Raw genomic sequence first — 13,854 nt, 5'->3', positions numbered from 1 at the left:
TTTCAGTCCACAAACATCGTGTCACAGCAGATTCTCGCGCAAATGCTTGTCTTTGCCGAAACACTGTGTGTACACTCGCTAACAGCTTGTCTTTACGAGTGTCAATCCCAGTGTTAAGATGCATGGGATGTTATTTTGGCTCCCCAAACAATTCTGTCGTTCCGGAGGGAGAAGTAGTCTCCCATTTAGCCCGTAGCGCCGCGCGATGACTCAAACGGCTGTCATCCCTCCGTAATGATGATCCATCCGCGGCTATTACCAGCCCATGGTTCCTCACTTACAAAGCTGATTGTTTGACATGTGAAACATACATCAGCATAATCTGCCCCATAACTCAGTTGCCCACAGAAAATTGTAGGGGGGGGGGGGGGGGGGGGGGGGGTTTGAGGTTTGAAGGGAAGATTAAAATAAAAAAGAAGAGTATTGCAACAGATACAGGAGAGAAAGGAGACATATGAAGAAAACAGAGTTGATTGAGATTGAGAAGACAGAGAGGAGAACAACAAGAGACATATGTTGGATCTGGAACACTTAGTGATTCATTCCTCTGTCATTATCTCATTACTTTAACACAAGTGTTGAATGCTAAGTTGTTAATATATCCCCAAAAACCCCTACATGTAACAGGAGGTGATATTATGGGACGGGTGGCGCAGTGGTCTGTGCGTTTGATCATCAGATCAAGGGGGCGTTGGGGAACTCCAGTTCGAAACCCGCTCCCGCCCCACTGCGTCAGGCCGTTGTGTCCTTGGAAGACACTTCACCCGAATGTGCTCCTGTGGGTATTGTCCACAGTCGATGACCATTACATGTATGATCTGTATGTGTAATGTGTATTTGTAAAGCGCTTTGAGTCTTTGATAAAGCGCTATAATAAATATAAGGATTATTATTATATCATTTCAATATGTTTAAAAGAACACTGAAATTGAATTTGTATCAAAAAGAGTTACCATGCCCAGACTGTGCAAGAAAACAACACAAATACAGTTGTGTTATGATTCGCTTTATGTGCCGTGATGCAACATGGAACTCGGATAGTTCAAGTGGATTATTACGGTGGCCGACAACAGCTTCCATTAAGACAAATGTGTAGCACTTTCAAAAGTGATGCAAATCTAAAAACACAAAAGTGCCAAAACACATGCAATGAAGAACCATCTTCACCAACTTGACAACACATGCGCAGCGTCGACTGAAAGCGCTGCACGAAGCTCCAAACACAACGGAAACCAGCGGACACAGCTGGGGATGGAGCACTTGTTGACGTTCAGGGATTATAAGGTTTGCAAAGTGTCACTGTTGGCAGAGTTTGCCTGTTTCACCGCGTTTCTCCAATGGTTAAGATGTCGGCCATCGTGACGCACCTGTCGGCCACCGTAGATCACAGACTTAAAACCTAATTCTTTTCAGATTTTTTTAAAGTAAAATTGTCTTTTTTCCAATATGGGTCTCATTTTCAATAAGTAAACAAAAGCCATGTTCTCTATGCATTCACATACCTGCTATAATAATATGAATAACATGGTTAAGGAGGAAAAAATCACATGGTAAACTTCCTGAATAGTTTGGTCACGGAAAGTTTCTCTTTTGAGCTAAATCCCTATGCAGGTAGTTACAACACTTAACCTTTTATGCATATTTTCACTTCAAAGTTGCAACTGACATTATTACCTTCATAGGTATAAGCATAACTCTTGTGTCGTCCTCTTCCTTTGTGTCGTAAATCAAGCCTTCATTGTCCCACAGAATTGCATAGTGGAAGCGAGACTTCTAGAGAACCACACATTACTCTGCGACCATTACATGGGGCAATCAACATTTACTTCAGTTAAAGTCAAAACAAGTCTATCGCCACTTTAATATTGCATCGTTAAAGAGGCGAATCCACTGCAGCGCGGGGGAAACTAACTAATGGCATCAATGTGTAGAACTACTTGTAAAATAAATATTTAACGAGGAGACCCTGGGCATACACTTTAAGAGCATTTATTACGTTGTGAGACTGAGAGATTTGCAATTAAAGAAGTGAAATATACCTGGATTGATGATAAGAGAAGACAAGACGTCCTTTTTAAGAACCGGTACACATAGCACTTGGAATATTTTCTTCTAGGAAAGAGGCGAATTAAAGACATTAGACGGTATCTATACATGAATTTTTCACAAGCTCCTGTTGGTGTGAATCTATAGGAGGAGACGGGTGGGAAAATAGACGAGCGGATAATTAGAGGAAGACGAGAAGAAAAAAAGGTGATAGAGCATCGAGGCCACGGACAAACAGAGGAGAAGCAACATCTGGGGAGCGATGAGATACAACACAAGTCTGTGTCAAGGTGTGTGTGTGTGTGTGTGTGTGTGTGTGTGTGTGTGTGTCCCACCTGTGTGTGTGTGTGATGCCGGCCAGATGAGGTGCTAATCCCCTCTCGGAAAATAGTGTCCTCTTTTTCAAAGTCACACTCCATCCCGCCACACACACACACACACACACACACACACACACACACACACACACACACACACACACACACACACACACACACACACACACACACACACACACACACACACACACACACACACACACACACACACACACACACACACACACACACACACACACACACACACACACACACACACACACACACACACACACACACACACACACACACACACACACACACACACACACACACACACACACACACACACACACACACACACACACACACACACACACACACACACACACACACACACACTTAAAGACACTACAGTCCCCCTGTCTCTCCCGTAGCACGGAGTCAAGAGGACTCAATTCTGCCGGGGGTTGCTATGGCGACCGGGGAGTGTGTACGGGAGAGTTGTTCAACCTGTGTGTCTTAATATCTTGTCTGGTTTTCGCACCGTTGTCTGGTGGTAGGACCGCACACACGGACAGGACTTCCTGCTGAAGGCGTTTTAACACTCCACACTCCCTGAATACCACATGTTGACATGGTAACAGTGTGTGAGTGTGACACGTTTCGAGCAGGACTCCTCACAGCCCGTGTGTGCACAAGAAGCCGTATCTGCTTTGAGCACGTGCAGCGCGGTGCATACAGTATATAATTGTGCGCTGGATGGTTGTCTGCTCTGGTGCACATTCAGAAGTGGCTCTGCAGGTTTTATTTTTAGCATCACAGGCAAATGCTGCCCCTCTCTTCCATCCTCCCCCCGCTCTCTGCCCTCTCCCTCTCATCTCTCTCCCACTGTCACTTCTCTCATCTCTCCGCGTGTGTGTGGCCACAGCGTGCATACAGTATCGGTGTCGACATAAGTGCTGCAGCTCCCAACAAAAAAAAAAAGGAGAAAAAAAAGAGAAAATGCTCCGAGCTTTGTACGCCGCTGTTCCACCTCTCTGCTCTCATCATCATTGTTAATGTCTGAATGAATGCGTCGTCTCACTTTCATCTCTGTCTTTGTCTCGCTCTCGTTCTGCCTCCCCGACTTTTGCATTGGCGGGTGTAGGGAGGGGAGGGGGGAGGGGGGGTATAAAAAGCTCATTGGGGTGGAGGTGACGTACGTTCTGTAAGCATGTCTGTCGCTAAGGCAGCCGAGGCAAGGTCAAGTGCTCAGTGGCCCGGCGAAGCTTTTCAGTACATATTGAACTCCGCAGAATTCCACACACACACACACACACACACACACACACACACACACACACACACACACACACACACACACACACACACACACACACACACACACACACACACACACACACACACACACACACACACACACACACACACACACACACACACACACACACACACACACACACACACACACACACACACACACACACACACACACACACACACACACACACACACACACACACACAGCTGGAGAGACTCGTCTGTGGGTGCAGACAGGTACTTTTCCACATTAGCATACGGACAGGCGTGTTGCGCTATGTGAGTGATTAAATGGCGGTTAGCATTAGCGTAGCGCTGGCATTTAAATAAGGGGAATCGGTGGAGACGGAGAGATCACGTCTCTCAATCACTAAGATGGAAAGAAGATTGAGACGGATGATTTCTCTGCCCCGACCGCCGTTAATGCCGTTCCTGTCTCTGTGCTCTATTTTCTTATGTGCTTTTTATAAAAAGGACAATGCATGAGTGCAAACAGACGGATACTAGAGAGTGCGGAATATATTTCCATAGTTTGCATATTAAATATAGTATAAATATATAGTTAACTCAGAAAACTGTTTTATAATAATTAAAGAGGACATATCATGATTTTGTGTGTTTCTTATAGTGTGCTATATAGTGCATGTAAATGGCTAAAATCCCTGTGTCCCCATTGGGCTCCTTTGTTTACTTCCATAACATAGTGACATCACTTCCTAACACATGCTTCTATTGGCTAGCTCTCCAACACATTGTACGTGATATGCTAAGGGGGGGGGACATCTCTAAGCAGTTGACCAATCACATCAGAGCCGGCCAGCTAATCAATCAGAGCAGACTGGGCTCTGGTTTCAGACAGAGGGTGAAAAGAGGTGCTGCAGCACAGGCAGTATGAGAGAGATAAAGAGCTTTCTGAACATTAAAGCATGGAGACAAGTAGAGACACTACATACTGATAATTAGCATCGTAGCTCCTTTCAGAAAAGAATGCAGAGCAGAGACTAGGGTTGAATGATTGGACGAATATATTGATATTTGTTTCAGGCAATTACATTGGGGCAAAAAAACGTTGTATAAAGAGGACATATTTTGACTATAAAATATTCAAAATGGCCGTTCAAAATGGCAGCACACTGCTCCTAACACTAGGATGGGTCAAATGCAGAGAAACAATTTCCCCACGGGGATTAATAAAGTATATCAAAATCAAAACAAAAACAAATCAAAAAAAATATGAATCCAGGGTTTATTTTGACCAAATTAATGTACAGTATATGACATCCTTTTTTGGAAGACTCCGTGTTTAAAGATTTCACGTTGGCAGAGCGCTTTGCAATCGACAGTCCGTTGCTTCTAGAATCCATGTTTTAAAGAGCAGCTTTACATTTGAATTAGCAGCGGTGCATTCAAATGAACTCCAGCTGCAATCATTTATTTGATCGTGAATATTAAATACCCGGCTAAATTGAAAACATATGGAACTGCAAAACTCAAGGTAATTCTGGAAGGCTTGCTAAACCTTGACCGCTGATTGAAACTGCAAAAGTGTACAGCATCCAATATGTGTGACCCTCGAGAGATTGTGGGTCATCTCATGCAAAGATAACCACTTGCGTCTGGCAGGCTTGCAAACATTGAGTTTCACATGACCACATCTAGCTTCCTGTATCAATACTTCCTGCTTTCCCCCTTTCCAAATCAGCATGTCCGATTGCTGAAGCAAGAACACAAACACAGCGGGAGCAGCAGCACACATCGATATGCATGAATGCACTCGGCTACTATGTGCTACTAAAACACACACACACATATATACTGGCTTCTCTGTGTGTCTCTCTCTGTCAAAGTTAAACACCATCCATCATATGGGATGCATGGTGCGAGAGATTACTCACATTTCTCCCAATGATGGCCAAATTGCACTGGATGGCTCTCATATTGGGGAGATAGCGGCGGCGTTCTCTTTGCATACAAATGACAAAGTCTCCGTCTCAATTTGATTTCTCCTCGACTCAAAGAATACGATCAGAGTGTCGCGGATGGGAAAGATGAGGATGCGAAACATGCCACCAGACTAGCGAAGAGAGAGATGAAAGATAAAGGGATAAATCCGTCCTACCTACCGCATCCGCTGACATGTAATCATCGGAGAGAAGGAACTTGTTTCATTGAAAAACTAAACTTCTGTTACTAATCCACTCACTTGGATTCCCTCGGATTATTTTTGTCCATCTGAAAAATCTACATATGAAGGTTAAAGTTGGATAAAAAGACTAATCTGAAAAGAAAAACAGCTGATGTCTCATGCCGAAGAACCTTCAGTGGCAATTAGGAACCGTCACACATTGATTGGATCAAAGATCTGATGATAAACTCCAACAATCAGAAAGACGATGCAGCTAGTTTTTATATCTAAAGGAAAATTCCCTTTTTTCACAACTTATTATTGCCATGATTACACGGCACAAAGTAGTTCCTAGATATGTGAACTCAGGCCCATTGATACAAGATGGCTGCATGAACAAAAACACTTTCCAAAGGTTGTAACAAGCCAACACCCGGGCCAGAGTATTGACACCACTTCAGTTGGAGGTGATGCAAACCACAAACAACTGTGTGTGTGTTCGTTATTTCAAACGGTTCCGGTTACAATAGTCCTTCTCAGAAAGGCGGCTGTGTTCCCAGATCTGAGCAATTAACATGGAGAAATACTTTTTGACAGAGGAAGATAAAACATTTTCTACCACTGCTCAGCAATGATAAATAAAGGCAACACGCTGCTCCTGACAGCTTCACGGATCTCTGATCATAGTCACATTTTAAATTGCAGAACCAAAACACTTTAGGTAATTGCCGGCAAATGAAAATCTTTCATCATTGTAAAGTCTGTGTAAGTGCCTCGGAAAAAACAACACTGTTGTTTCTTTAAAAACAAATGTGAGGCAGCCGATTATGAAACGGCTTCCAGCAGCCCACTCTCTCCCCAGCTAATGAAATATCTAATGCACTTAGGTTCCTTTAGTTAGCACCTGCCTCCTTCGAGGCATGTTCCTCCTCTCAGAGCTAAATGACTTGGTCTCAGTGGAGCGAGACAGAGTGCGGTGAGTAACACAGAGGGGAAGTCAAGTGTATTTTCATGAAAAGGATGACAAGCTCGTGCTGGAGGTGACAGGTGAAGCAGTTTCTTGCTCACAGCGACCGGAGGAGACAGTATACTTACAGCGCTCGGCCTCTAAAAGCCACCTTTTCAAATCTTTGCCGGTAGCGGAAGCTCAAAAGTGCATCGTCGTAACTGTGCCTTCTTCAAGCAAAACACTTTGTAAAGGCCTTTTTACAATCCTCGCTCTTTGTGGAATGAATTATACAGCTTTGGAAACAGAGCTGGAGAGATTGGAGGCGAGGCGGCAGGCGAGGGTGGGCCGTTAAAATGAAGAATCGTGAGGTTCTGGGTCAGTAAAAATGCCAGATCTGCATCTGATTTGCATGCTTGTTGCTGTCTCCGCGTCCCTCCTCATAAAGGCCTTTCCAGTAGAGTTACTGGCAGAGTCAGAAAACATGCAGGACTCAGTGGCAGAATAAACAACACCATAAATATATTTTAAGTGTAAGGGTGTAAATATTTGCATGTTGACCTGACAGATAAATAGACAAACAGAACTCTCCCTGCTTGGAACAAGTAGATGTCATCATGTGACCTTTATCTTGTACATTGGAAAAGGATGGATTTACTTGATGTATAGAACAACATCTAAAACTAATATATATCCATACAAATATAGACAATGTTGAGTCTTTGTCTTTACTCAAACAAATGTTCCTGTCATTTATCTTCCAACTAGAGCATTTCATTGATTTGTCTTTTTTTAAAGAGGCCCTATTAGGATGTTCGGGCTTTTCCATTTCCTGTACTGGGTTATATACTGTAGGTTTGCGTGCATGTAAATGGTCTGCAAAGGATAACATCCATGTGTTCCCTGAGAGGGAGTTTCTCTCCCACTCCCCCGCCTGAAAGGCCTCCATTGTAGTCCTTTGTTTACTTCTGTAAAATAGTGACATCACTATGTAACACTTGCGGCTAGCTCTCCAACACATTGTACGTGATAGACTAAGGGGCGGGACATCTCTAAGTGGTTGACCAATCACAACAGAGCCGGCCAGCTAACCAATCAGAGCAGACTGGGTGAAAAGAGATGCTGCAGCACAGGCAGGGTGAGAAAATAAAGAGCTTTCTGAATATGACAGCATGGAGACAGGTCACAGTCGAGACACAAAATACAATTCTGAATTCTGAAGAGGAGCATAATAGGGCCCCTTTAACTTTATCATCTTTGAAAATAAATAGTTTTAACGACAAAGACAACAATCTGATAAGATCTTCAAAAACTGCAGTGACAAAACGTGTCCAACATATTAAATGCCTCTTCTAAACTAAACTCAAGAAGTACTGTTTTTTTGTGCGAGGATACAAGTGACAGATGAATACAGTGCTTTTTTAGTGCGAGGGGGGGGGGGGGGGGTAAATGTGACTGTTTGCAGCGCTTTCATGCAGCATTCAAAGAAAGCACATAATTACATAATCAGAGTGTTGAGACTGGAATAATCAACAAAAGAAATCCATAGGAAAGTGAGCGCTCACGATCAACGGCGGCACGGCTTGTCATTAGATTGATGAATTCTATTGATGCCATCCATCAACGACTAATCACGAAGAGTCTGCGGAGGCGAGATCGACTTGCATGTGTGCGCGGATGATTGAGTGCAGAGGGAAAATGAGAAGATGTGCGCTTTTGATTTCCAAACACTTACCGAGCACGCCCAGTCGGTAGTTCATGGTGACCACGATGACGTTGCCGTAGGCGGCCAGGACGCTGGCGTCAAACATGTTTCCGGTGCCTTCCATGTAGGAGCCTCCGTGGATAAACAGCATCACCGGCTTCTTCCTGCGGTCACGAATATCTAAACGGGAGAAAACAACAAGTCAATAAGTGTATGTACTCTTCTCATATTCTTTTTGATCACATATTGTGTTGGACTATAATATGCTCAACAAACTGAAAATTGCTCGGCGGGATGAAAATAAACATTTATGTCAGAGCAACTCCCTGCAGCTGGATGTCAGCTCTTAATAAAAAGGGAGCACAAGGTAATTTAGATTCCAAGCACCGGTTCCAGCAATAACAAGAGTGATCTCATCAAATGTTTCCTGGTGATTAAAGCAGTAATGCTGGAAGAAAAGCACCGGGTGGTGAAGCATATCGCAGCTTAACCTGTCTATCAAGCCTCTGACAGTCTTTATAGCACACTGAAGCTAGGGCTGACCAAACCACTCGAACAAGGAGACATGTGCGATGGATTCGAGGTGTTAATAAAGCACAAACTGGGTGATGAGTTGTAGCTGATCAGAAGTCAGAATCAGAAACAGGTTAATTGCCAAGAACAAATAGAAGGAATTGCCCTTGGTATGGTGCATACATAAACACAGTTAAAGAAGATAACATGTAAGGAAAACAACCAGGACATGTTAACTATTATACAAAATTATTATAACATTAAGATATAGAAAATTATTTACATGAAATATAGATATACCAAAAACCTATGTACAGTATACTATGACAAAATACTCATATGTGCAAAGTTGTTCTGAAAAGTGGAGAGCTCTAGTAGATATTAAGACAGGTAGCTTGTGTACAAATGTGCAGGGAAAACGCTACTGGCCCCAACAAGCGCAATATACAGGTACAACATATCAGCGTCAATATGTCACGAGGAGCGTTATTAGGGAGGAAGAAGGAGAACCTGAAGAACATTCTGTGAAACCGACAGATAACAAAAGGCCATCGGCTCCTAATGTATCTCGTCTTTACAGAATTTCCTCATTTTATTTTTGCACATTGGAACTCCCAAAAATGCAAATGGAAACTTACCCTGAGCTGAAGACACAGCAATATCAACCTTTTTCTAGGTCAATTACCCTGTGGGGAATCTCTAGAGAACTGCTTTCTTGGATGCTATCGCTTGTGGCAAAAGGATCCTACCTTGAGGTTCAAAAATGGAAAGATAACTAAAAGGTTTTATGTGAAAGTCACTTCTATTATTAGAACACAACGTTTAGGGTTGGTTTTATTGAGAAACTCTCAGCAAGTGATGATGATGATGATGATGAGGATGAGGATGATGATGATGAGGATGAGGATGATGAGGATGATGACGACGACGACTATATCATGGGTTATTTTGGCTGATTAATTACGTTTCTCCTTTAGCAGAATAAACATTGTGCCCGGGCAAAGTGAACAAAATATAGGCAGCCTATTATCTTATTAATGATGCTGAGAGACTGAAGGGGCTACATCCTTCTTTCTGTCATTTTTACTTATTTTAAGATTGTTGTAGGTTTTATCGTGCAATTATAGACCTCCACACTGCAGACACACTTGTTGCACCCACTAAATCAATGCTTCACGATGCATAACTAAAGCGCAATTTCATTGGCTGAAGTGTTTTATACACAGGCCGGAGCGGACATTGGCCGACAACCACGGCATGCTGATATCGACTCACAAGGTTTTATCCAAAAGTGAGTCTCAGATTGTTATTTATCTTAAAACAACATTTGATTTCACTTAGAATTGGCTTGATTGTCATCTGTCATGTCCTTGATTTAATGGTGTTATTCTGCTTATTAAATAGGGAGTGAGTCCTTAAATGGAATTGCTAAATGATGACACATTCCAGCAACATTCTTCCAAAATGCATGCAGGAAATATCAAGTGAATGTCAATGTCAGATGCTATAACATACGGCTGGTACCACGGCGCTGTGTTCACGGTCCCTGATGGGCCCTCGTTGGCCTTTGAACCAGTCCCCAGCTGACCGAGAGCAACGATACTCCTGCCTGCCAGGGGCCTCGCTGTAGCATATGGCTCACAAGTCTTAGAACCGTGGCACAGTGACAGTCCTCTGTGTGTGTGTGTGTGTGTGTGTGTGTGTGTGTGTGTGTGTGTGTGTGTGTGTGTGTGTGTGGCCTGGGGATATGAAATAGCAGTAGTGCAGAACAACCACATAAATAAACACTACAGCATCTGTTAGAAGGGAAGAGAGATGAGAGGGTGTCTGGCTCCCTGAGTAACCTGCTCACACACACACACACACACACACACACAAATATATGTGTAATACCTGCTGAAACGTGCATCACATGTTACACAAATGCTGATATTCCAGTGACTCAGGGTATCACACACACACACACACACACACACACACACACACACACACACACACACACACACACACACACACACACACACACACACACACACACACACACACACACACACACACACACACACACACACACACACACACACACACACACACACACACACACACACACACACACACACACACACACACAAAGCTGAAACCAGTGCATCGGGAGGGAGGGAGAAATGTACAGGCAGCTGCAATGGAGAGTCGCTATGGCAACTGCTTCTCCTCCACTTGCTTCTCTCTCTCTCTCTCTCTCTCTCTCTCTCTCGGAAGTCTCATCGACTGTTGCTGTGGCAACATATTGCTCTCGTTCATCTCTAACCCATGGTGCCCTTCGCCATGTCGCTACCTGAATCTCATTTCATTAGTGGGGAATGACCACACACACACACACACACACACACACACACACACACACACACACACACACACACACACACACACACACACACACACACACACACACACACACACACACACACACACACACACACACACACACACACACACACACACACACACACACACACACACACACACACACACACACACACCACACACACACACACACACACACACACACACACACACACACACACACACACACACACACACACACACACACACACACACACACACACACACACACACACACACACACACCTCTGCATCAGGAGATGAAGACTGACAGCCGCTGACATCATGGGAGACAGAATGCAGATGCACTTGATGTACACACCCACGCCCGCATAAGACACAAACACACACACACACCATGAAGCTGTCACAGCTGACCTGTAGACTCTGTGGGCATGGATCAGTAACGGGGCGAATTGTTCTGGCACGGTGACAGGAAGGAGTGAGGCTCTCCGGCTACGAGCCTCCCTCTGTCTCTCCTCCTGTCTCAGGCCTTCTATTTCTCTCGGCCTCTGGCTTTGTTGCATTTCTACTGAAAGAAAAGTCTGGAATGCCACGCATGAACGAGTGATCCCGGCCTCAGAATTCACACAATCGATCAATCAATGTCGGATGAACTGCTTTTCAAAGTAATATTTCCGCATTAAAATGTTTAAAATGGACTTGATCTGTTGAACTTTGTACTTACATTACGCCAAATGTCTCCAACAGTATTCAAACTCTGAGGCATACGTATGTTTTTAAGAGTTAATGGTCCGTTTCATCTGGTCATTTGTTAGTGTGATGTATCCCCTTTCTTTATGAATTACCATCGTGGTTTTTCTACCAGAAGCTGCAATACATTTACTTTTTATCCAAATCTCTACAATAAATAATTTAGACCTTGGACATTTGTAACTATATGTAGTTCTAATGAAGGATCTTAGCCATTAGATGTCTGGATGTTAAGTTATCAGAGAAACATGCAAACAAATGTTAAGGGCAGCCCTCTGAGAGACCTCTGCAGAATAGTCTGCTTCCGTTTAAAACCTTACGAACGATGAATAGTGAAGGAATCTTGACCGGGAGCTGACTGCGATAACATCAATGAATAGCACCATCTTTTTATTGTATTCTATAAGACACTATTATAATGACATCACGTGTTCAAAGCTTCCAAAAAAAATCCCTGCCACCCAAGGCTGCCATCATCCATCTCCTAAAATTATGCAAATGTTATGCATCAAGGTGCTTCAAAACCTAATCACATCATCAGCTCCACTCGGAGAACCTGTGGTATGTGTATAATAATGCCATCATATGCTTCCCATTAGTCATGTTGTTTAGCATGTCTACAGACAGACAGAACAGGTGCTGAAGGACAACATTGTATACCATGTACTGTACCATGGAGACAGTTGGGGACAGCTACCAGAATATACATGCAACGCCTCAACAAATCCTAGACATCCTATACTAGATTATCGGCTGGGGAACGAGAGGCGTACTCATAGTGACATGGCAAGCTCTGATTTGTGTTGAAGTGTTAACTATGTCTAAAGGAAGAGCAGAAGTTCAGCAATAGGCGCATTCACACTGCGGTACTTTTCCCACAAAGGTTCATGCGAACTTAGTTCATGCGAACTCTTTAGTTCGCATGAACTAAAGAAAGTACAGATCGCGTTCACACCGGAATAAGTCCCTGGGGGTGGATTCAGGGTGGATTAGGTGGCTTTGGGTTTACTGGCAGGCCGCAAACCACTTCACGGCGTATACTGCCGCCCAAAGTCCCCGGCCGGAAGTCCCCGGAGTTGGGGACTGGCTTCAGTAGAAGCTGCTGGGAGTCCCAGCAGCTTCTACTGAAGCCTTCCGAGTCAATCGCCTGAACGCCGACACCTCCTCATCTCCACCGCTCCCATGTTTTATTTTGTGTTGCCATAAGTTAGTCTCTCTGCGTTTCTGCGCTGGACTAATGCTAATGCTAATAATGCTAATGCGAGGATAATAAAATGGCAGCTTCACACAACTTTTTGGGAGTTTTACGGGCGTGGTTTGCAATCCGCCCAGCCAATCAGGAATATAGCTCTTTTCTCACAAAAGAGCCGCTCGAAAGTCCCTGCTCTCTAGCAGGGACTTTCGAGGGTAATTTTAGTACCGGCTCTTTTTGGTGTGAACGCGATCATGAACTAAGTTCGCATGAACCTTTGTGGGAAAAGTACCGCAGTGTGAATGTGCCTAATAGGTCAACGTCACCAAACGATATCACTCTTACTTTGCTTTTCGGAACGAGGACTGGCGATACGTCGGAAATCACATATCACATGTTGAACCCTACCTCTAATACCTCGATATCGATATTGCAACGATTTGGTAAGCTTGACCCCTGACGCTTTTAGAAAATATAAACATAATGAACATTTCATTTTGTATGTATTTAATGACTAAGTAACCAAATAAATAGAACAGGTAGAACAGTCAAACTCAGAAAATAGCATCA

The 13,854-nt window shown here is 43.7% G+C and overlaps 1 protein-coding gene across 2 annotated transcripts in view; it reads right to left on the bottom strand.

Annotated features, from left to right (window-relative positions):
• Positions 1-13,854, bottom strand: part of nlgn2a (neuroligin 2a) — a 191,418-nt gene that overhangs the window by 50,118 nt on the left and 127,446 nt on the right. For both annotated transcript variants that reach the window (XM_034106624.1, XM_034106625.1), the window contains one exon: positions 8,493-8,642. In XM_034106624.1, coding sequence (XP_033962515.1) covers positions 8,493-8,642 — 150 coding nt within the window. The remainder of the gene's footprint in view (positions 1-8,492; positions 8,643-13,854) is intronic.

Source organism: Pseudochaenichthys georgianus, chromosome 18, assembly GCF_902827115.2.
Source record: "Pseudochaenichthys georgianus chromosome 18, fPseGeo1.2, whole genome shotgun sequence".
In the NCBI taxonomy this organism is placed as follows: domain Eukaryota; kingdom Metazoa; phylum Chordata; class Actinopteri; order Perciformes; family Channichthyidae; genus Pseudochaenichthys; species Pseudochaenichthys georgianus.
Note: the sequence above shows the minus strand (reverse complement) of the source record. Positions and strands in the feature narration are given on the sequence as shown.